The 25897-nt window shown below is 43.2% G+C and overlaps 2 protein-coding genes across 3 annotated transcripts in view; both read right to left on the bottom strand.

Moving 5' to 3' along the window:
- The window catches only part of LOC310666072 (uncharacterized protein), a 1539811-nt gene that overhangs the window by 916732 nt on the left and 597182 nt on the right, over positions 1 to 25897 (bottom strand). The gene's annotated exons all lie outside the window — the stretch shown is intronic.
- On the bottom strand, positions 10342 to 24370 carry LOC310667115 (vomeronasal type-2 receptor 26-like; the record flags this gene model as incomplete). Its single annotated transcript, XM_083418846.1, has 7 exons — positions 10342 to 11243; positions 11419 to 11545; positions 12830 to 12934; positions 14580 to 15443; positions 18331 to 18622; positions 21655 to 21870; positions 24216 to 24370. 7 exons carry the CDS (start codon positions 24368 to 24370, stop codon positions 10342 to 10344), a joined length of 2661 nt encoding a protein of 886 aa, XP_083274972.1.

Raw genomic sequence — 25897 nt, 5'->3', positions numbered from 1 at the left:
GAGTCCAGCTTCTCCCAGCAGCCACCACAAGTGCCTTCTTTCATTGCTAACTTTATTTAGACACTGAGAAGAGCAGAAAGTTGTGCTCCTCAGTGGTGGCTGCCCAAAGGAGGACACACGGATCCCAGGACATGGTGCAGGTGTGTTTGAGGAAGAGTGTTGGGGAAACTAGGAAGCTCCCTTCAGGGCACCAGTTTGCAGCTGGACTGCTTGCTTGCCTGGGGCATTCACAATTACAAGAGAACTGCTCAATAACAAATATGCATATTATTTTGATCTTATTGTAAGTCACAGAACTCAATGCTCTAAGGAGATAACTTAGTAATTATCTCAAATTGCTGGGATTTATCATTCATCTTGCCAAACCCCACATACATTTTATCAGGCCATGAACACAATCAATGTCAGAATGTGAAAGTGTATATAAAATAAATCCTGTGTCATTCAGAGCCCACATGAGAAATTCTGAACATGCAGATTTTCATGAATCAGATTATTGGCATTTTCCCTTTATCAAAATAATCCAGAGTCATTCAATGAGAGTTCTTGTAATGCAGTTTATGGTAGATGAGATAGAAATCTGACTTTTGGCATCCCCGTCAGCCCCAAGATGGTCAGAACATTTCTGCTGCAGATTCTTCTCTTCCTGTGGCTGCAGTTGCCTCCAACTGAGAGCAAGGAAGACTCTGCTAGATGCACCATGATGGAGCCTTTCCAGTTTCCATACCAGAATTATCAGAGAGGGGACCTAATCATTGGAGGAATTGTTTCTTATTTCGGCTTTGTATTTGAAGAAATCATTTTCCATGAGCACCCAAACACAAAGCTTACAGATGAATTTTTGTAAGTAAAAAAACCCTATCCTTCATAGCGTACTCTTGGTGAGCTCATGTATGCGACAATTACACCAAACATACAATGGCATCCTCAGAACACGTTTCCATGTGATTTTCCCCCCAGTAGGAATCTTAAATATATATTTTCTTCTCTTAACATTGATCTTGGCCTCTTCATTGCTTGATTCCACTTCTTGAGGTTTCTATCTTCTGCCTGTTCTGCTTTCTCATCACCTGATCCCATGGCTCTCACCACTTTCTCCCAACTTCATCCTCAACCTCCCTCTGTGTTTCCTTTCACACCATTAACGTCCGGTTTTCCTTTGCAGCAAAGCTTGATCCACGCTGTGAAACGTGAATATCATAGATTTTGGGTTATATTCTCTGCTATACAATGTAAACCATATTGGATAATAAAAAGAGCAGTTGCAAACTTGTTTTTGCAAAACAAAGTCGTATGTATCCAGCTTATTTGCAGAGTAGACCCACTGAAATTAATACACCTAAGTTAGTCTGATCTATTTATCATAATAGGTCTTCTCAGAAAATGACTAACATTGACTACAGTATTTCTGGTACAGCCCCAATCTTATCTGAAGAAGGGAAAGATGGAAACTCAGTTACTAAGAAAGAATATATCCTGTTCCACCTGGTGTGAAACTCTAACTATTTGAGAGGCCCCAGTCAAAATGTCTGACTCGGCAACTTCTCATCCAGTGAGTGTCTGTTGGTTGCTGAAAGGAAATAAGGAGTTAAGAGAAGGATGGGGCAACCAAGTCCCCCTTTGCAACATTAGCACAGGAGGAATGGCCTCCTGTGAGGTTAGCCGCCTGTTAGCCGCCTGTGAGGACCCATAATTTTAGGCATCAGTGGTACATAGGAGTATAGCATCTAGATCAAGGGAAGTAATAGTGCCACTGTATTCTGCTCTGGTCAGACCTCACCTGGAGTACTGTGTCCAGTTCTGGGCACCACAGTTCAAGAAGGACACTGACAAACTGGAATGTATCCAGAGGAGGGCAACCAAAATGGTCAAAGGCCTGGAAACGATGCCTTATGAGGAACGGCTAAGAGAGCTGGGCATGTTTAGCCTGGAGAAGAGGAGGTTAAGGGGTGATATGATAGCCATGTTCAAATATATAAAAGGATGTCACATAGAGGAGGGAGAAAGGTTGTTTTCTGCTGCTCCAGAGAAGCGGACACGGAGCAATGGATCCAAACTACAAGAAAGAAGATTCCACCTCAACATTAGGAAGAACTTCCTGACAGTAAGAGCTATTCGACAGTGGAATTTGCTGCCAAGGAGTGTGGTGGAGTCTCCTTCTTTGGAGGTCTGTAAGCAGAGGCTTGACAACCATATGTCAGGAGTGCTCTGATGCTTGGCAGGGGGTTGGACTCGATGGCCCTTGTGGTCTCTCAACTCTATGATTCTATGATTCTATGATTCTATGAAACCTGCAGATAAGAGATTAATTTAGGTACAGTATGTGTCTTTCAGGATATGAATGTTCTGCACAAAATTAAATACTTTTAAGATGCAATATTCTTAAAGCTGATTGAATATTGTTCCTGGGGTTCAGCTATGAATTGTGAAGAGTCACAATGCATATATGGTTTGCTTGTCTGTTTTTTGCTTATTTATTCTATTTAATCTTTTGGGATTTGCCAGAGAAAGCCAGAAAGTTACCTATGGACTTAAGAGGGAGAGGATGAGAATACCTCTAACACAAAGTATAATTCTTTTATTAGAGAAATACTGAAGAACTACCAGAATACTCTCTCCCTGGTGTTTGCTGTCAAAGAAATAAACAAGAACCCTAATATTCTACCAAATATGACCTTTGGGTTCCACATCTACGATAGCTACGTAAATGCAAGGATGACTTATCAGAACACCTTGAAACTTCTGTCCATCACAGAAAGCATTGTCCCCAACTTTATATGTGACAAGAAAGAACAAAAGATAGCTGTTATTGGGGGACTTGACTCTGACATCTCTCTCTACATGGCTACTGTCTTAGGCATCTACAAGATTCCACAGGTATAGTAAGTGTGGGGGCTGTCAAGCTCTTCTGCTTCTGATTCATTAATTATCTTCTGGGTTCTCAATACTGTCTTTTGTTTGGTTCGTTTTTATGATAAGGTGAATTTTTAAAAAACTGATACAAAAGCACCTGGGGGAGCTATGCAGTAGTGGTGGAAGTGGAGGGGCTTTAGATGCATAACATTCTTGTGAGATCAACATGCATCCATAAATGGAGTCGAGAAATTCCCATGGGTTTGTTCTTCAAGCAGATACTTGGGATGAACCACAACTGTTTGCTCTAACTCTCCAATTCTTGTGGGATTGATTTCTTCCTCCAGATTGCTTACTGTGTATTAGCTCCAGGGAGAAGCCCAGAGTTGCAGCCCCAGACATTCTACCGAACGGTGCCCAATGAGAAATATCAATATGCAGGGATTGTCATGCTACTTCTACATTTCCAGTGGACATGGGTGGGAATTGTGGCATCTGATGATGAAAATGGAGAGACCTTTATGCAAAGCTTAGTGCCTATGCTTTCCCGGCATGGAGTCTGTACAGCTTTCAGTGAAAAACTACCAGCCATATCTCAGGGTATAGATCACTTTAGTTCCCTGGAACTGCTTTGGGCCAAGTCCTCTTTCCTGATGGCCTCAGAAGTCCACATATTAGTTCTCTTTGCAGAACCTCAGACCATTACAGTTGTGAAATGGTTGCAATATTTCTATTCATCAGCAGAAGATGTTGCAGGCACCGTGTGGATTTTGACAGCCCAGTGGGCTTTCTCTTCGGAAACAATGCAAAGGTATTATGACATACAAGTCTTTGATGGTGCCTTGTCTTTTGCAATTCACACAGAGAAAGTCCAGGGATTTAAAGACTTCCTTCAGACCCTGAACCCCAACTCTCCAAATGGAGATGGCTTCCTCCAGGCTTTTTGGCAACAGGCATTCAACTGTTTGTTTTCTGCTTCTAATGGGCACCAGGAAAACACAAAGACCTGCACTGGCCATGAGAGTCTGGAGAGCCTTCCTGGGCATATTTTTGAAATGACCATGACTGGCCAAAGTTACAGTATCTATAATGCGGTTTATGCCATTGCACATTCTTTACATCAGATGCCCTCATCCAGGTCAAAATGCAGAATGATGGCAGGCAGAGGTGGGCTCGATCCTCCAAAACTGCAACCTTGGCAGGTGAGATTTCCTGTTCAGAACAAAGATTGCTTGGGGTTATTCTAATGGGCGATGACACACAGTCCATAGAATAAATACACACAAACACAGAGGCATACATACACACACGCACACACACACACACACACACACACACACAACCTCTTACAGCTTTTACCTTTCCTCTACAACAATCCCCACATTCTTTTCAATGCTTAACTGTTTTCCTTTTCCTTCAAGCTGAAGGAGCCACAATCAAGATAGGACCTGTTCTTCCCTTCCATTTGCAGGAGTAGTTGAAGGAGTTTTGGCACTCTGTATCCTTTCCTTGCCTCTCTAGGAACATGGGCTGTCAAGACATGTGGAAGCATCTCTTGGTGGGGAAAAGTAAATAAACAAGCAAACAAAAAAAGGAGATCAGGGAAAACCCACCATGAGCTTCTCTCCATTTATTGACCCCCTTCTTCCTGCACACCCACCTTCCAGGAGGGGCAGTTCCAGGGCTTCCTGACATGGCACCATTTTGCCTTTGCACACGGACCCCAGAGCTGAACCCTCACGCAAGTGGCAGGCCAGATGTACTTGCTAGAAATACTTAGGTGCTCCAAATGTTGTAGGCTGCACAGTTTTGGACTACTTTGCATTGTGTGAAATATATGGATTGATGCTTTCTCCTTTCTATAATCCACAAAAGCTCTCCCTTTTAAACTTTGCCTTTGTTTTCTTTTGCCTAGCTGCACTCGTTCTTGAGGAGTATCTCCTTCAACAACAGTGCTGGTGACTTAGTGTCCTTTGATGAGAATGGGGAGTTAGCAGGTGGATTTGATATTATTAACTGGGTTACTTTTCCAAACCAAACCTTCTCCCGAGTGAAAGTAGGAAAGATTGTTCCACAAGAATCACAAAACGTAGACTTCAGCATGGATGAGGAAGCCATCACATGGCACAGATCTTTTAATCAGGTGGGACTATTGCTTTTTTAAAAATGAGGTATTGTTATTAAGAATACAAATTATAAGGTTAATGTAGACATTGTTTATCATTAATAAGCAAATTGTTTAAGTATAATCCATTTCCAGCAAGTTATTTTACCATCAAATATGAAGTCAGAAGTAAATATTTTCTTCTTTATGGTCCTCCTTTAGAAGTATATAATGGTAATATATTCCACTATATTGCATATGGAATATTGTTGGCTTCCAACTCCCATCCTCCCTGATCAATGGCCAGGCTGGTTTTCAGACTGAGGAGAGTTGCAGTCCAATACCATCTGGTAGACCCAGTGGCGTAGCGTGGGGGTGCAGGGGGGCCGGCCACACCGGGCGCAACATCGGGGGGCACGGAAGAGACTCGAGTGCTAAAATTTATGGGTTAGGGGGCGCAAATTACTTGCCTTGCCCCAGGTGCTGACAACCCACGCTACGCCACTGGGTAGACCAAGTGTTCCACATCCCTGATATATAGTATTTCAACACATTTCAATGCTTTGCACATTTATGTACAAGTAAACAAACTGAACCAAGTGAGATTTACAGCTCAGAAGACAAGGGGACGCTAAGTTACCCATTAGTTTTGAAAGAAGATTGATGGTCTTGTGGTGCTTCCTATTTTACCTTCTGTGTCAACTCCCTGTATTTCAAAGTCTGTTGTCTTCCCTGTCCTCTCTCACTCCTCCATCTTTATGCAGATTAAAAATTCAGTATCCCTTCTCATTCACTCCCAATATTTACATTACAGTTTGTTTATTTATACAACACACCTTTCTGGAATAATGTTAATCAGTCAGCTGATCTCTTCTCTTTGGTTAAAACTGTGTTGTTCACAAGGCACAAGAGCTACATTTTCTCCTCTTTTCATGGCTAGGTGCTGCCCCTTGCCTTGTGTAATGATCGCTGCCAGCCAGGCTACAGCAGGAAAAAGAAGGAGGGGCTGCCATTTTGTTGCTATGATTGTGCTTTGTGTCCACATGGGATGATTTCAAATCAAACGGGTAGGAGACATCATCTGCTATTTTGCATAATGCTTCCTAATATCTATTTCAACTGTTTCTCTCTATTAGCAGTTCAGTACTCCTAAACAGAAGAGCAGCTGCACTGATATCTGGAAGGAAAAAGAGACAGTTGGGGAAACTAAATCCAGAAGTTTTACAAAGGAGATCTCTGGAAATAAGTGTGGAATATGTCTAGTGTTCTCTGCCTGCTTCCCACATGCGACATTGTTAGGAGTGGATACTTTTAGTTGTGTGAGCCAGAAAAAAGCATAAAACTGTCTCCTTACGCAGAACAGTCCTCAGCCCAGCCTCTGAGCCCAAAGTGGCTGTTTCTCAAGAATTCTCCATCACCATGAAGATCTCTCTGGGTGTGACCAACTTTAGCTAAGGGTGCAACCAAAAACAATGTTTCTGTTCATTAACTCCAGATGAAAGACAGAGTAGAACCTATTGCGGATTATGTATAATGACAGGAGATTGTACAAACAATATTCACTTATCTCTGATACTTTCCCCAACTAATTAAGATCTTATTTGTTGGAACTCATATATCACTCATTTCATTTTCATTTTTTTCAGATATGGATTATTGTTTCCAATGCCAAGATGACCAATTTCCAAACAAGGACAGAGATCAATGCATCCCCAAACGCCAACATTTTCTTTCCTACGCAGAACCTTTAGGGGTCGTTTTAGCTTCCTTAGCTCTGGTCTTTTCTCTGGTCACAGCTTGGATACTTGGCGTCTTCTCTAGGAATGGGGACACTCCCATTGTCAAAGCCAACAACCGGGACCTCACCTACACTCTGCTCCTTGCCCTCTTGCTCTGCTTCCTCTGCTCCTTGCTCTTCATTGGCCAGCCTCACCCAGTGAGCTGCTCTTTACGACAAGCTGCTTTTGGCATCATCTTCTCCATTGCTGTGTCTTGTGTCTTGGCCAAAACCATCACGGTGGTTCTGGCTTTCATGGCCACCAAACCAGGATCCAGGATGAGGAAATGGGTGGGGAAATCTCTCACAAACTCGGTTCTTCTTGCTTGCTGCTCCGTTCAAACCAGCATTTGTGCTGCTTGGCTCTGTATGGCTCCTCCATTCCCAGATGTGGACATGAACTCTCTGGCGGAGGAAATCATTGTGGAATGCAACGAAGGTTCTGTCGCGATGTTTTATTCTGTCCTGGGTTATCTGGGATTCCTGGCCATGGTCAGCTTCACTATGGCTTTCCTGGCCAAGAGGTTGCCGGACAGTTTCAACGAAGCCAAGTTCATCACCTTCAGCATGTTGGTGTTCTGCAGCGTTTGGCTGTCCTTTGTTCCCTCTTATCTGAGCACCAAAGGAAAGCAGATGGTGGCTGTGGAGGTCTTTTGCATCTTGGCCTCCAGCGCAGGTTTGCTGGGTTGTATCTTTGCCCCCAAATTGTACATAATTGTTCTGAGGCCTGACTTGAACAGCAGAGACCACTTAATTCTGAGGAGCAAATAGGAATAAACTTGTGTTGATGCTTATTGTTTGCTGGCATTTATTGGATGCAAACCAGATAAAGTAATTCCTTTTATTTCTCAATTCGTATCCTTTTCATCTTTTTCATCCCTCACTTATCATTGGCTATTTCTATACAGCATTTTTCACAAGTGAATCTGTGCTGAAAGTGGTCTGCAGAATAATCCAAATCTAAACACTGTAATACATAAGAACACAGGAAGAGCCTAGTGGATCAGGCCCATAGCCCTTCTGGTCCAGCCTCCTGTTCTCACAGGGGCCAACCAGATGCCTCAAAGGGGAAGCTGCAAGCAGGATTCAAGCACAAGAACACTTTCCCCTCCTTCGGTTTCCAGCAACTCATATTCAGGAACATGGCTGCCTCCAACTGTGGCATCAGAGCTGAGCCATCCTGGCTAGGAGACATCAATAGCCCTCTCCTCTGTGAATTCGTCTAGGGCTCTTTTATGGCCATCTATTCTGGTGGCCATCCCTGCCCCCTGTGGGAGTGACTTCCATAGTTCAACTATGCACTGTATATACAGCAACCATGCAAAATAAGACACGAAACCAATGGAATGTAACAGTGGTTAAAACATTAAATGGATAGATGATTTAAACAGTAATCATCAACAATGCACAGTTCAAGTATCTTGTGTATTTGTGCTTTGAATATAGAGCAAGGTTCTCAAGCAGGGATTTTGGAGGAATATGTTGAGTCTGAATTCCTTTTCTCTTGGCATGTTTTGAAACTTTTTGTCTTGCAGCCCTTGAAACAGCAAATTAGTGGCAGCTGATGCTCATGGGGACTATTAGGGACGGAGAAGGCAAGGAGACCAACAGGAGGTGGAGCCAGAGTCAGTAAATAGACAGAACCACCACATGATTTGCTGAGGTCCTGCAGGTAGATTGGGGGCGGAAATATGGGAATTTTCCGAGTAGTGCCCCAATTACCCTACTACTCACCACTGCACCTAGTACCTGTGACTACAAGTGCACACTTTGCAAACTGGATCTGTGACTAGCCCAGAGACATCCTGTGATGGTCTGAGGAGGATGACCTGCCTTATATTGCATCGAGAAAGCAATGGCTGCTGTCATGGATCTATAGCACCATGGTTCAGTGTAATGAATGGTTGTAGAATAATCCAGAAATCATCTGATCTGTCAGTCGCTATATTTATGAATAGCAGTAAGATAAATGGGATCCTCATAACAAAGGGTCCTGGTTGTGCTCGGGACCCAAGAGCTCACCTGACAGAGTTAAAATGGTGGCGGGGGGGAAGGAGCAGGAAGTCCTGGCCATTCCCCTGGGGTCATGCCAGCCAATAGCCAGTAGGTGGCGTGATCCCAGGGGCTTTAAAAGCAGCAGTGTGATGCAAGTGGGGTACTTGCATTTGCACGGATGAACACCCGCCCACCCTCCCTAGTTTAGGTAGAGTCGCTTGGCCTTGCTTTGGTTTGGGTCTCCTGTTTTGGAACAGGGGCTGGGTAGGATTTTTTTCCATTTTGCAGATTGGCTTTTAGGCATTTGGTTTTCGCCTACCCCTTAGCAAATCATCACAACTTGTAAGGTGGCTCAGCTCGATTGTGGGGGGGGGGGGAGGTGTGTCCATCTCCTGCCCTTCCAGGAACTGGGTATTCCGTTAAAGGAATCTGGGGGTCCTTGAGGGGCTAGGGTCATGCCAGGACCACAGGAACCACGGGGTGAGCTTAGGTTGGTCCTCATCGACCTTGCTCCCTCATTTGGTTTACCCCATTGGACGATCACCCTGAGAGGTGGAGCCAGTTATAGTGGGAAGTCAATGCCTAAGCCAATACCGCTCACGTGATCGTATTTCAATAAATTTGCCCAAAAACTTAAACTAATATAAGTGTCTGTGTGTATTTGGGGGGTGGGTCTTGGGGCCTCAAGACGCAACATAAGATAACATTATTTTATGAAGCAGTCCTGAAGATAACTGTGGTGCACATGGTTGAAATTTTAGTGGGGAAATCAGTTTAATATAGTAGGGTGCTAAAGGTGTATCCCTTCATGGAGAGAGATTGTCAGTGTGAAACATGTAACTTCTGCCGAGTCTATACTTTATATATTTATTTGAAAACTATATTATACATAAATCTATTTATATGTAATCAAAGAAAGCTGCTGATCACAGAATGTTGCTGAAAAAGCCTGTATAACATGACAAAACAGTATGAATGAACATTTTTAATCCTTTCAGTCATCATTCACATGAAGATACAGAGCCACATCCCGATTGCTTCAGAAAATGATTTTGTCACATTTCCAAGTGGGACTTCCAAACAATTGTTCGGTGTGTATTTCCCACTGGTGCTCATTCGCCTAGAAATGCCACCTCAGACCCAGAATCTCCGAATTTATCTTCTCTGTGGTGCGGGCTCTGTGCTTGGTGAAAGCCGCCCGGCGCAGAGGGCCCCCCCCCCCTCGCTGCTTCGTAAGCAGCACCAGCGGGAGGCAGGCTCTGCTCTGCACCGGGTGGCTTTCTCGCGGCACGGAACTGCCCAGCGTATTAGGCGACTGGGCTTAAAAGACGAACCCCCAAATAGCAGCTGCAAATTTGGGGGGTCGTCTAATACGCCCAGTCGCCTAATACGCCGGAATCTACGGTAAGCAATTCACCACTGCCCTAATTGTGTCCTCACAGTTTCTCCCAAAGGAGTTCTTGGAGTTGCTCCAGATCTTTTTTATTGTTTACTTGTTGGTTCTTTAATTTCTAGGGACATGAGTATGCCTAATTTCTAATTACATACATGTAAATAAAATAGCAAGAACAGACACCGAGAATTACGAGCATGATTCAGACTTCTGGATTATTTAAAACTGTCTCCTTATTAGCTGCTCCCTGCTGTTCAGCTCAGGCCTCAGTAAAATAACATAGCATTTGGGGATAAAGATGCAGCCCAGTAACCCACAACTGGAGGCCAAGATGGAGAAGATCTCCACAGCCACCATGTATTTGCCCTTGGTGCTCAAGTAGGTTGGAACAAAGGAGAGCCACACACTGCAAAAGACCAACATGCTGAAGGTGATGAATTTGGCTTCATTGAAACTGTCAGGCAACTTTCTAGCTAGGAAAGCCACCGTGAAGCTCACAATGGCCAGCCAACCCATGAATCCCAGGACACAATAAAACATGACAGTGGAGCCTTCATTACATTCTAGTATTATTTCTTCAGTCCTTGAGTGCATGTCAACGTCTGGGAAAGGAGGAGCAGTGGCCAGCCATATGCTACAGATTGTGGCTTGAATAAGGGAGCAGGAAAGAACAATTGGGGTGCCCAATGGCTTCCCTACCCACTTCCTCATGCTGGAGCCAGGCTTGGTGGCCATGAAAGCCAGAACCACAATGGCAGTTTTGGCCAATATGCAAGAAACTGCCACTGAGAAGATCATGCCAAAAGCAGTTTGTCGAAGGAGGCAGGTGACTTCCTGAGGCTGGCCAATGAAGAGCAGAGCACAAAGGAAGGAGAGCAGGAGAAAAAGGAGAAGAATATAAGTGAGGTTGCGGTTGTTGGCTTTAACTATGGGAGTATCTCTGTGCTTTGTGAATATTTGAAGCACCAAAGCTGTGATGCAGGAAAAGAAGAGGGCCAACGTGGCCAAACTGATCCCCAACGGTTCTCCATAAGACAAGAATGTTTTGTCTTTGGGGAGGCAGCCATCCTGTTCATTGTTTGCATATTGATCTCCAGGGCATTCTAAACAGTTGTCCATGTCTGAAAAAGAAATAAAGAAATCTCAATGAAACAAAAAGGTCTTCTGTCCCGAAATGCATCTAAGCATTTCTAAGAGATGCCAGAATATATATCTGCTACTTCCATACTCTTTTCCCCCTAGAGAAAGGAGCTTCTGGTGCACAGGTAAAATTAAAGTGTGTGATGGATTCCTTACCCTCCTTGTTTGAGATCTTCCCTTCTGGACACGGAAGGCAATCATAGCAGCAGAATGGCTTTCCTTCCTTCTTGTTCTTTCTATAACCTACATGACAATTCTCATTACACAGAGAAGTGGGTTGTGCCTGTTCATAAATGAAAGAAGGAAATAGTTTGGGACTTATCTTCAAATAGTAAAAATTACAGTTAAGCAATAGCTTGCTAGAGGTTTTTGGTTTTATCTGAAGATGATCTTAAATTCAGCGCTAATGGTAGCATTGGAGCACCTACAATTACTCCAGTACCTTTGCCTTTATGAAAACCATATTGATAAGTATTTGAACTTCTTCAGAGATTAGCATGGCAATTTCTTATCAAATTAGAAAATGTTCAGGTGAAAGCTTAATGAATATAGAAATTGCTCAAGTGTTTTTGACTCACAGTTACAATAGAAATTATTGAAATTCTGCCCCGCCCAGGTAGTCTAACACTGTTTCTTTAACTTGGAACTTTCAAGCTATGCTTCCAATGGTTTCTCTGGCACCGTTCAGGGCCTTTGCTTTCTTTTTGTATACTTGTATCTTTTTTGTGAAGGGCAATTATATCTTGTCTTATCTTCTTGGACCTACTTGCTGTATGGCTCACAAACAGCAACATTTGACACTCAAGAAACCCCTTGCAAGTTCAAGTATTTCATGTGTTCCAGCTCAAGCACACCTGAAGCCCTTGATTAGTTGCATCAGGTGTGCTTGAGACAATACCTGTTGTATTTGTTCTGTTGTGATGGATTCTATTCAGGGGGTGGATAACAGTGAGACTGGAGAAGCCAGTAGAAGTTGCATTTTCAGTTGAATTTGAGGAAACTACTTGAAGCATCCATTTAGTAGAGCAATTTCAATTCCTTTGCAAACAGATGAAATTCTGTAAATTTTGATAATAAAGCTGATTTGCAATGGGGTTGAATAACTTTGATTGCAGCTGTAATTGTTGGCTTTTGGTGGATTCTTGCAGTGCTGTTTGCTTGCAGAGTTACCTTCTTCATCATCTGCATGTGTCTTAAAATTTACTTTTGCGGAGCCAGATCCTAAAAATAATAGTTTGGAGCTGCAGTTTCTGAGTGAAGTCAAATGAGTGCAGTCAAATTGAGCAGGATTGAGCTCTCTATTCACCTCCTGAGTAGAGGGTCCAATCCTACTGGCTGCAGGGGTTGTCTTCACCAGTGGGTTCCTAGAACGATTAAATCTTTCTGCTTTTGACCATATTGCAACTAGGCCTAGAAATAAGTTAGCTTTCCTTTTATCAGTGCTACAGCCTGATAGTTCCTTCACAGATCGAGTCTGATTCTGACAACTGATGATTCAATGTGTTGCAATGAGGCAGTTTTGGGACACTGAGCAAAAAACTAATGAAAACCTTAAATAAATTCTTACCTGGTTGTACCAGTTGGGCCACATGATCCCATCATCCTGAATGGTTAACCTCTTTTCTGGGGGAGCTTGTGGGTCCATTGTTCCAACTTTGACTCTCAGAAAGGACTGATTTGGGAATGTGACCCAATTTATTACATCCAATCTAGCTAATAATTCCCCATTTTGGTCAAAGGAAACTTCTTCCCCAACACTATTATTAAATGAAACACTTCCTAGAAAGTGGTGGACCTAAGATTGAAGAGGGAAAAAGCAAATAATGAAGATGCCAAATATAATTAAATATTAGTAATATTGGTATAAATAGAGTGCTTATCTTTAGCATTTAAGAGGTATAGGTCATGGTCTCTTTAAAAGATGCATGCTAGTGTCTTTCTTTCTCTGTTTTTAATGAGTCTCTTCTTCAAAAATGGATGGAGCTAAAAAGGAAAAAGGAATTAAGGAGCAGTGCTGCTTTCTAGAAAAAGAGGTGCTGGATCTCACCACAAACACCTCCCTCGTTCCCTTGGAATGGCAATGGCGCCCCCCTGAGAGGGGACAGAACTGAGTTCCAGCGAGTTCTGGCTGAAAAAAGCCCTGTAGTGATGTTTATTGGGGTGGTAAGATGTGGTTCTTTTGAGAATTACAGTAAGTCTTGACCTAAATTTCATAGAACTTAGACCACAAATATTAGACAGGACGTTCCTTCAGTTAGGTCAGGGGTCGGCAATGTGCAGCCCATGGGCTGGAGGCGGCCCATGAAGACTGTTTTACCAGCCCACGAGCTGCCCCCCAACCAAGCTGCCCACTCGGCGAGTCCCCCGTGTGCTGCGCTAAACAAGAACAGTGCGGTGTGGGGACTCACCAAGCAGTGCCAGAAATCACATCTGCGCAGGCACGAATTTCGGCACCTGGGCATGCGCAGAAGCGATTTCTGGTGCCATGGACATGCACAGACGAGATTTCCGGCATCGCGCTGTGCCACTACGGCCCACAGACCATCTCCGTGGGAGTGATCCGACCCATGGCCGATAAACCTTGCTGACCCCTGAGATAGGTGGATAAGCTGTGTAGATAAGCTGTTCATCACTTTCCTGGAATGTTTCCAGGAAAACCTTTGTACAAATAGCGATAGCATGATGTCCTGTACCTAGCCATCAATAGCCATATTTTGCTATTCCAAGGACAACTGAACCCACTGATGGGTTCAGTTCTGATGGCAGAATTTCATCCATTATGTTATCCTAACCATTAAGTGGATAGTCAGTTCCTCCCCAAGAGAAAAGAGGAATGGATTTCCCCTACTGACAGAGGTGTTCAAGAAAAGCCCCTCTTGAACTTCTGCCTGTCCCGTGCGCTTCCCCTGTGCACAAAATACTGCTGTGCTCTCAGTGCAATCTTCTGGAAAGACTTCACCTAAGGCAGGAACAGCAGAGCTGCAGCGGCGTTGCTCTCGTGAAGTAGAATAGGGAGCAATACAGTCCAGAGACAAGAGCCTTCTAATCTAAGAAGCTTTATTATTTACAAGGAGTAAATCACTCCACCGGTGGATTCGGACATCTTCTCCGTCTCAAAGCACAACTCCGACTGAAATCGAAAACAACTTCACAGAACAAAGAACTGTGACATGACATCCTGACTGACTGATCCCGTAGGAGTCCCTTCCTCAAACACAAGAAGATTAACCCTTTAACCACCACACTCTACAGTACGCCCTTTGGCTGAGCTCCAGAGTTGATTACAGACATCTGTATTAACTGGAAGACAACATTACCTGCCACGGCTGTTGATCTGTAAGTTTCCACCTTGCTCCACCTGCCATTGCTCTGCAATTTAATTTGGTGGACTGCATGGTGTGCAAAGCATGTGCCAAAATATAGATTGCATTGTAGATGCTGTAGCTGTGGGCTGTCATGCTCTTTTCAAAAACAGACCCAGGAAGGCTCTCAATATTCTCCTCCCCAGTGCAGAATTCGCCATCTTTCTTCTCTGAAGCAGGGTCAGGGAAACCACAATTAAATGCCTCTTCCCAGAAAACTCTGAGAAAGCCATCTTCTTTTTCCAAGATAGGCTTTCTCATCTGAATAAATTTCTGGAATCCTGGAAGATCCTTAGAGTGAAGTGCAAAGGATAGAGCCCCGTGGAGGAATGTGATGTCCCAACCTCTTTGAAAGGGAAATGAGGTGAAATCCATCTGGGCTATCATAATCCAGACTTTTGTATTTCCTTGCATTGGCACATCATTCGCTTCCGCAAGTTTGGGTATCATTCTCAATAACATAACTGTATGAATTTCACCATGCACAACTACAACATTGGCAGTGCTTCGCACAATAATTTTCATTGTTTTTGAACCTTCTTCCACCATTTCATCAAACTCACCAGAAGAGGAAGCCTTAGGGAAACTTTCTATAAAATCAAAGCAGATGCCCTTCTGGGCAAAGATGGGGAGGACATTTTGTACAAATCTCTCTCCAATGTCATCATGGAGATGAAAAAGCACACCGATCCACATCCAACGGAAATGCAGCAGTAACTGGAGGATCCCCTCATATTGCTGAGTCCCATCTGGGAATATCCAGTGGGTGAAAAGGGCTTGAATGTCATCATTCGTCAGAGGAGAAGAGCCATAGATGAGCTGAAGAGGGTCATTGTTAAAATCAAGGGAGGAAAGATGTTAACAAATGATGATAGCAAAACACCAATTAGACTCAAAACCAAGTTTCTATATAATAACCAGGGGGATTCAGCTTTTTGTTTATTTCTGTTAGTTAAGAATTTGCCTTGGGTTGTATTGGTGCATCATCTGCTTCTGCAATATTGGGCATCCTTCTCATTACCATAATGTTGTGATTACCAACATTCACACCATTCCTAGGGGCTGAGGCAGTTTCGTCCCTCAATATTCAAGAGGCATCCAGCTCCCCATGGCATCACATGCATGACGGGTGTTGTGTGGCATCATGTGCATGATGTCATGCTGTATTGCACATGGGCCCCCTCAATCCTCTGCAGGATCCCGTCTGCTTGGGTCTCCTTCCAATCAGGAGGGGAGAGATCTCCTAGAAAGAGAAGACACCCAAACCCATTAAGAGGGGTGGGTGATCCCCTGGGGCTGTTGTGCTATTTGGAGAAGCTCAGGAGTGGGAAGGATAGAAGGAGGGGAAACGGACAGAAATACTACCCCGTATAAGAACCAAAGTCTGAAACTGTAACACCTATTTTCAATTAGGTTTAAGAAACTGAAGTAATGAAACTGGAAATGAGCTGATTGTTTACCAGTTGTAACATCAAACTGAAAATAAGGAACTGCCATTTTAAATAAGCTGTACATTCACTACCTTGTTTTGAATCCTGTAACATAGACATCACCTTGCCAACAAAGGTCTGTATTGTTAAAGCCATGGTTTTCCCAGTAGTGATGTATGGAAGTGAGAACTGGACCATAAAGAATGCTGATCGCCGGGGGGCCGCTAGGGGCGCCTTGGAAGATGGCTGACAATACCATCTATCCAGCTCACACAAGGTAATTAGAGGCTGATTATGGGGAGTATATCAGCCTCCCTTCTTCTTCCTAGGGGGTGGGAAATGCTGCCTCGCCCGCGGTTGCCCATAAATCACCCCCGAGTTCAAAAGAAGGAGGGGTGGGGGCACTGGGCGGAAAGCCCTCGAGCGAGCTCTGGAGCTCCCGGACACCACTTTCAAGAGCGAAACTAGCTGCATTGCTTAAGATAAAAAAAATTGGAGAAAGTAAATGCACATGTTTCAAGCGAGGTCAGGAGTGTATTATCTGCTAAATAAATCTACCACTGAGAAGATAGAGTGATGGGACGGAATGAACAGAGGACTACATCAAAGAATCACAGCCATGTCGGTATGTTGAACGGAACAGAAAGAAGGGGGACTTTCTTCTTTTTCAATATGATTTACCTAACAACCCCCCCACACACACACACACCTTAGAAGAACCGTCACAATGACTGATAGCAAGTGAGACTGGAAAATAAACTGTGTGGAAATAAAAAATACTAATAAAAGGTTTGGATCGTAAATTTGAAAGGTCAATAACCCTTCCGGAAAGACTGATTTATGGTGCAACTGGTCTGGGAAAATCAAGGAGCGGACGTCTAGACTGTATTTCATCAGAACTGACTAAAATGGCGACTGCCGCTTGAATAGGACTTTTGGACTTTTGGATCTATGTGAGATGAATTACGGGAGAGCATTACAAAGTTCACACAGAAATATAAACAAAGCTGTTTCTTTCAACTCGCTTGTGGATACAACTCAGAGGTTATTAAGAAGAAAAAGGATAATGACGAGATGAGAAGATGGGACTGTGAACATCAAAGCAGCAGAAATATAAGATGATTGGACCCCTACCAAACTCGAAACATAGGTACCCCCCACAAAAAAATTAAAATTTGGTTAAATATTTGGACTTTGTGATATGCATTGGTATAATTTGGAATAATTAATATGATATGGTTGGTTTGGTAAATGGAAATTTAATAAAAATTATTTTAAAAAAAAGAAGAAGAAGGCTGATCGCCGAAGAATTGATGTTTTGAATTCTGGTGCTGGAGGAGACTCTTGAGAGTCCTATGGACTGCAAAAAGATCCAACCTCTCCATTCTGAAGGAAATCAGCCCTGAGTGCTCACTGGAAGGACACATCCTGAAGCTGAGGCTCCAAGACTTTGGCCACCTCATGAGAAGAGAAGACTCCCTGGAAAAGACCCTGTTGTTGGGAAAGATGGAGGGCACAAGGAGAAGGGGACGACAGAGGACGAGATGGTGGGACAGTGTCATGGAAGCTACCAGCATGAGTTTGACCAAACTGCGGGAGGCAGCGGAAGACAGGAGTGCCTGGCGTGCTCTGGTCCAGGGGTTCACGAAGAGGCGGACACGACCAAATGACTAAACAACAGCAACAACAACAACAACATCCACTAAATTGAATATTAATACGTTAACTGTTTCCTGAAAGAACTTTATCTCCTGATACATCTTTTGTCTTACCAACTTTATTCTGCAAAATAAATCTTTCTTATTTGTTCAACTTCTGCCTGAAGTTGACCTTTACCTCACACACGCTAGATAACCCATGGTGGTTATAGAGTTTAACAGAGGGGGGTCTGCTTCAAAAGGATTCCAATATCACTTATTTCTGTTGATTTGGAATGTTAAAGTTATCTTGGGAAATATATAAGTGATTTTTCAGCAGGCATAGCAAACACACAGTTGTGCTACCACAGGCAGCAGACGTTTTGTTACAGTCCTGGCACAGGAGTAAAGTGTCCAATAAGGAATTCTTCCACTTGAGTTTTTCAGGAGGTGTGGAACTGAAGCAGACATATTTTCCACAACCTACATTTTTTATTGATAAATACCAACCTATACCCACTATCTGCCATTCCCTTGATATTTTGTTCTTCAGTTACCAGCATGCAACCCAAGGAGATTTAATCAAAGGCAACTGTAAATGGCTTTCATGATGACCCATGTTCCATGCAGACCCCTTACTCTTGGCATCTTGTACATGGACAGGATGGTTGACATGTGGAGACATAATTCAGAGGTTGGCCCCCCAATGACCGCCTTTGGAGTCTCCTGAACATCACACTTGTAGTTGGGGAGGAGTCTTTCTTGGCTAGAGAGAAGTTCCATGGAGGCTTGGTAGGTGAACCATGCACTGAAATAGCTGTTATAGATGTGGAAACCCAGAGTGATATTGGGCAAGATTTGGGGATTTTCATTTATCTCTTTTACAGCAAATGCCAAAGCAAGGATATGCTGGTAGAGTTGTGTCACTGGCCTGCATGGAGAGCAATGTATATATCAATTCACATTCACAAGCATAGAAATATATGGATATATTGAAACACAAAGTGAATGGGGTTGTTACTTTTTATGGTGCCTTGCAAACTTTTTTTAAAAAAACCTGGACACTGATACAGTGGGACCTCGGGTTAAGTACACTTCAGGTTACAGAGTCCGCTATGCCAGAAATAGTACCTCGGGTTAAGAACTTTGCTTCAGAATGAGAACAGAAACCGTGCTCCTGCGGCGCAGCGGCAGCTGGAGGTCCCATTAGCTAAAGTGGTGCTTCAGGTTAAGAACAGTTTCAGGTTGAGAACGGACCTCCAGAACGAATTAAGTTCTTAACCCGAGGTACCACTGTATAAGCTTACCATATAAGAAGAAGGTTATCATACACTGCAGAAGTGGGTTTGAGATATCAGATCTGCCCCCATATCTCATAAACACAGAACTATGTGGAAAGAAAAGGGTGGTAGCAATCATCATACACTCATGGCCAATATTGTGGAAACATTTTGGAAAGTATTCTGTATCTCTGGCTCAAAACATCAGGACTATTTATATTAATACCATAAAGCCACTTCCGCCCTGCGGGGGAGGTGGGGTTGAGGGTGTCATGGTCTCCCCATGCGCGATCGGGGGAATCCCCGGCCGCGTCACCCCAACTTGCCACGCAAATATATGTATCATTAAGATGGTAAACTAATGCAGAATATAATGCAACAGTGTTGAATTACCCTTACTCTTTCAAAGGTTATAGCCAAATACTCACTTGCTGGATCATCACCTTGTCATGGTGAGTGGGCTTGCATGTTCCTGTGACCCTTTTGAGCAAAGCCATCGGGAGTCTTGTACTCCCAGCAGGGTCACCCAAGGCGGTAAGGTCCAAGGAGAAGAACTAGACAAAGAATAATCCAAGGAAACCAAGGTACATAATGAACACTCAAGCCCTTCAAGATCCTATTAAGCGGGATTGCTATCAATGTATCTCTCTATTAGCTGCCGACAGGAAAATTCTTGCAGGGATCTTAGCAGACCGTCTCCTAACAATATCCAAGATGACCCTTCCTGATTCCCAAAATGGTTTTCGACCTTCTAAGGGACAGTGGACATGATTTTCACTGCTTGACAGCTTCAAGAAAAATACAGAGAGCAAAACCAAGCTCTGTATATGATGTTTATTGACCTGACTAAGGCTTTCAACACTGTAAATCGTAATACTCTGCTGACTGTCCTTCTGAAAATTGGCTGCCCAAATGAATTTGTGTACACCCTTCGGCTCCTCCATGATAATTTGACAGCAACAATAGCAGATAACCTGGCTCTCAAAGTGAACCATTCACAGTGGGATCAGGTGTTGCAGCAGCTCTATTAATTATTTTCATTGCCATGATCCTACACTTTGTTAAAAGAAAACACCTCAACAGAGTAGAAATCATATATCAAAAAAGATGGAAAGCTCTTTAATCTGAGTAGGCTGAAAGCAAAGAATAAGCCTACCATAACTTCCATCATAGAGCTTCAATATCCTGATGACAACATAGTGTGTGCACACTCAGAGGATGACCTCTAAACCATGCTAAATATCTTCGCAGAAGCTTACAAAAAGCTTGGCCTATCACTCAACATCCACAAAACCAAAGTGCTGCGCCAACGAGCACAAAACAACCTGTCGGCAGTGCCACAAATCCAACACAACATTGTAACGTTGGAAAGTGTTGATCGCTCCTCCTACCTGGGCAGTTATCTTTCCACAAAGGCTGGCATTGATCCCAAAATCCAGCATTGCTTGAGCTCTGCAAGTGCAGCCTTCTCCCACAGGGTGTTTGAGAACCGGGACATTCATAGGGAGAACAAAAATGTTTGTTAACAAACCTATCGTACTGCCAACCTTACTGTATGCCTGTGAAACATGGACCACTTATAAACGCCATCTCCAATTCCTTGAAATATTCCATCAAAGGTGTCTCTGAAAAAAATTACACATCACTTGGGAAGACAGACGAACTAATGCCAGTGTACTGGAAGAAGCAAAGATCACCGGTGTCAAAGCATTGGTTCTTCAACATCAGTTTTGTTGACCAGGTCATGTTGCCTGATTATTATCTTCCAAAGCAACTATTCTATTCCAAACTTTAAAATGGAAAGCTCATGCTGGTGGTCAACAAAAGAAGTTTAAAGACTCTCTCAAGGCAAATCTAAAAAAATGTAGTATAAACACCAATTGGGAAACACTGGCCTGTGAGCGCTCCAGTTAGAGAACAGCCTTGACCAAAGGTGTCATGGGCTTTGAAGACACTCAAACTCAGGACGCAAGGGAGAAATGTGCTAAGAGGAAGGCACGCTTGGCAAATCCACACCGTGATAAACTCCCACCCAGAAACCAATGTCCCCACTGTGGAAGGACATGTGGATCCAGAATTGGCCCCCACAGTCACTTGCGGACTCACAATCTTACTCAGTTACAAGTGGTTGCCAAAGCAAGCAAACAGCGAAATAAAAAAGTTATGCACAGAAAACCATGATAAAGAGTATTTCATAACTTTTCACCATTTCTGTTAGTGTAGAAACTTTTTGCTGCAATTACAGTCCTACAATGGCATCCCTGGAGTAAACCAAAGATTTTAATTCACCAGGTGTTTTAATGAGAAACCAAGATTGTATGTTTCTAAAAATTGTGCTTTATTCCTTGGCTGCTTCTGACTAAAAAGTTTATTAATCAGCTCCATAGCTTTTCTGAGGGATTCAGGTCAGGGCTATTCAACACAGTTTGTGGCATTATATTCTGCATTAGATTATCTTTCTAATGATATACTGTAGAAGTTCATTCTATGTTATACTGTTCTTATGAGCCGTCACACCTTAGAAATACAGCTTTTCCTGAAGTTTTCCACAATTTGGACCACTTGTGTAATGAGCATAACCTTCATTATATGTGAAATGCAGAAATATATTTGTTACAGATATATGATAAGGTTTTTAAGGATACACACACACACACACACACACACACACACATTTCCTTACAGAATATCATTGAAGAGTTCAGGTGTAGGAGGTTCATTGAAGGCTATGCTCGAAGTTATATAGATTTGAGACATAATGCCACCAATAACAAGATCTCCAGACTGGAAATATTTGTGAAGAATAGGAAAAGGGTCACGGATGGAACACGAAGCAACAGCAGCCTTGCACTCATCTGGAGGAAGCAGCACTGACGACAACATCATGGAAAGTACCATCCTGCACAGAGCATGGTAGGAGCAAGAGGAATTTTTTAGGCGACAATTCATCTCTTTGCACATTGTCATCTGAGTGATACTGAGCAGCAAAGTCTCACTGGGATGGTTACGAAAGCCAGATTTTTGCAGGGGAAAGAATGAGCGATCAGTCTGACAGAGCCCTTGGTGTAAGGCCAAAGTCTGAACATCACAGGAGATATTAATAGTATCTGCAACTCTTGATTCGTAGTTTTCATGCAGCTACTGGAACTCCCCAGAGAGTCAATGGAATAACTGTGATTACTTTGATAATTACAGGAGACTTCTCAGCTTCTCAGTGATAACTGGTGGGAAGCATGTTTATCACATCACAGCCAAAGTCTCAGCTGGTCTTCCTTAGTAGGGAGAGCAATAAGTGTTTAAGGAGACTCAGAAAAAAGAGAGAAAAACAGTTACCCAGAAAACTACATAAGAAGAAAATATACTATAAAAGAATAACTGTTTTGCAGCTGAATGTTCAAAGAGGTAAAAAGAACCTTTGCACAACCTTTAAATCAAGTCTGTTATCCATTTTGTCAACAACAAAAATCCAGTACATTAACTAACACCGTATGGACAGACCATAATTTTCAGTAGAGAGCCAGTTTGATGTAATGGTTGGAGTGTTGGACATGGGAGACCAGGGTTCGAATCCCCACTTAGCCCTGAAGCTCACTGGGTGACCTTGGGAAGATCACAGCCTCTTAGCCTAACCTCCCTCAGAGCGTCGTTGTGAGGATGAAATGGGAGGAGGAGAACCATGGTATATAAATGTAATAAATAGACAAATATACAGTAATCAAGTTTAGATTTAGAAATCTGTGAATTCAGTGATTTAGAATCTTTCTCTATGAGCTTTAAAATGCTTAAAACACTCCTATAACAATCAATTCTGACCAAGTTACAGTGGAACCTCTGGTTACGTAACATCCTCCTTGTGAACACTTCGGGTTACAAGCGCCGCTATCCCGGAAGTAGGTGCCCCTGGAAGTGAATTTCCCCCAGGATGTGAGATGAAGTCGCGTGCTGGCGGTGCATGCGCAGTGGGAGGCCCCATTAGCAAAAGTGTGCCTCATTTTAAGAATGGTTTCAGGACAAGAACGGACCTCCAGAACGAATTAAGTTCGTTACCAGAGGAGCCACTGTATGTCCAAAAGGGGAGTGCTATAGTATTCTTCATATCATGAATATTCTTAATTCTACTTTCTTGTGCTATAAATTGTAGGTTGTGACATATGTGGGCCACAGGTGACCTGGGGATGGGGCAGCTTACCTCTCCATCATCTGATAGCACAGAGACACCAGAGAACCCATTTTCCCCACATGAATGATCAGATGGTCCTGGGGGCTGAAACTCAGCAAACATGGTGCTCTGCAAGCTCCTGCTATCAGCTGATCTTTGGGGCCTCACAGTGCTGCATATGGAGCTATGCAAGGCCCCCCAAGAGCTGGTTGTTGGGGTTTCCATAGCTTCATGAACACAGCTTTGCAAGCCTGAACTATCAGAACATCATCAGCACTTGTAAAGCACTTTGCACGGGGGTTTTGTAGGTTCTCCTGACAGCTGAAATGCTCTTCAGTCCAGACACACTGTATCTGCCCTACATGGAGAAGATAAACTCAGAGAATCTTTTTAGGCAGAGGGGGACCAGTGGGTAACAAATGTCATTCAGCATCTTAATTGTCCATGATGTTCTGCCACGTTATACAGGCTTTTGCAGCTACAGTACACTGTGAGATCAGCAGCCTTTCCTGATTACATATAAATAAATACAATATAGCTTTTACCTAAATATATAAAGTATAGTCTCGGCAGAAGTTACGTGTTTCACACTGATGATCTCTCCCCATGAAGGGATATATCTTTAGCACCCTACGAATGGAAGATCAGTGTATTGACAGTATAACAAATTAACAGAACAACGTTATGGGATTAAAAATTGGTCTCAGCTTTATTGATTACAGATGTAGGTTGGAGGCTATTTCTCGGAATGAAACAGGTTAAAAGGATAATAGTTGAGAAATACAAGGAATTACTTTGTCTGGTTTTCTTCCAATAAATACCAGCAAACAATGCACTAATTAAAACCATCAACACAAGTTCATTCCTATTTGCTCCTCAGAATTAAGTGCTCTTTGCTGTTCAAGTCGGGCCTCAGAAGAATGATGTACAATTTGGGGGCAAAGATACAACCCAGCAAACCTGCGCTGGAGGCCAAGATGCAAAAGACCTCCACAGCCACCATCTGCTTTCCTTTGGTGCTCAGATAAGAGGGAACAAAGGACAGCCAAACGCTGCAGAACACCAACATGCTGAAGGTGATGAACTTGGCTTCGTTGAAACTGTCCGGCAACCTCTTGGCCAGGAAAGCCATAGTGAAGCTGACCATGGCCAGGAATCCCAGATAACCCAGGACAGAATAAAACATCGCGACAGAACCTTCGTTGCATTCCACAATGATTTCCTCCACCAGAGAGTTCATGTCCACATCTGGGAATGGAGGAGCCGTACAGAGCCAAGCAGCACAAATGCTGGTTTGAACGGAGCAGCAACCAAGCAGAACAGAGTTTGTGAGAGATTTCCCCACCCATTTCCTCATCCTGGATCCTGGTTTGGTGGCCATGAAAGCCAGAACCACCGTGATGGTTTTGGCCAAGACACAAAACACAGCAATGGAGAAGATGATGCCAAAAGCAGCTTGTCGTAAAGAGCAGCTCACTGGGTGAGGCTGGCCAATGAAGAGCAAGGAGCAGAGGAAGCAGAGCAAGAGGGCAAGGAGCAGAGTGTAGGTGAGGTCCCGGTTGTTGGCTTTGACAATGGGAGTGTCCCCATTCCTAGAGAAGACGCCAAGTATCCAAGCTGTTACCAGAGAAAAGACCAGAGCTAAGGAAGCTAAAACGACCCCTAAAGGTTCTGCGTAGGAAAGAAAATGTTGGCGTTTGGGGATGCATTGATCTCTGTCCTTGTTTGGAAATTGGTCATCTTGGCATTGGAAACAATCATCCATATCTGAAGAAAATAAAAATGAAATGAGTGATATATGAGTTCCAACAAATAAGACATTAATTAGTTGGAATAAGTATCAGAGATAAGTAAATATTGTTTGTACAATATCCTGTCATTATACATAATCCGCAATAGGTTCTACTCTGTCTTTCATCTGGAGTTAGTGATCAGAAATATGGCCTTTTGGTTGCACCCTTAGCTAAAGTTGGTCACAGCCTGAGAGATCTTCATGGTGATGGAGGATTCTTGAGAACAGCCACTTTGGGCTCAGAGGCTGGGCTGAGGACTGTTCTGCGTAAGGAGACAGTTTTATGCTTTTTTCTGGCTCACACACCTAAAACTATGGGGTGGAGGGTTTGGAACATCTTCACCCTCCCCTAACAATGTAGCATGTGGGAAGCAGGCAGAGAACACTAGACATATTCCACACCTATTTCCAGAGATCTCACTTGTAAAAGTTCTGGATTTAGTTTCCCCAACTGTCTCTTTTTCCTTCCAGATATCAGTTCAGCTGCTCTTCTGTTTAGGAGTACTGAACTGCTAATAGAGGGAAAGAGTTGAAATAGATATTAGGAAGCATTATACAAAATAGCAGATGATGACTCCTACCTGTTTGATTTGATATCATCCCATGTGGACACGAAGCACAATCATAGCAACAAAATGGCAGCCCCTCCTTCTTTTTCCTGCTGTAGCCTGGCTGGCAGCGATCATTACACAAGGCAAGGGGCAGCACCTAGCCATGAAAAGAGGAGAAAATGTAGCTCTCTTGTGCCTTGTAAACAACACAGTTTTAACCAAAAAGAAGAGATCAGCTGACTGATTAACATTATTCCAGAAAGGTGTGTTGTATACAGAAATAAACTGCAATGTAAATATTGGGAGTGAATGAGAAGGGATATTGAATTGAATGGAGAGAGGACAGGGAAGACAACAGACTTTGAAATAGGTAAAGGTAAAGGGACCCCTGAGCATTAGGTCCAGTTGTGACCGACTCTGGGGT

The sequence above is a fragment of the Podarcis tiliguerta genome (assembly GCF_965153285.1).
Source record: "Podarcis tiliguerta genome assembly, chromosome: 16".
In the NCBI taxonomy this organism is placed as follows: Eukaryota; Metazoa; Chordata; class Lepidosauria; order Squamata; family Lacertidae; genus Podarcis; species Podarcis tiliguerta.
This window is presented reverse-complemented; position numbering and strand designations above follow the sequence as displayed.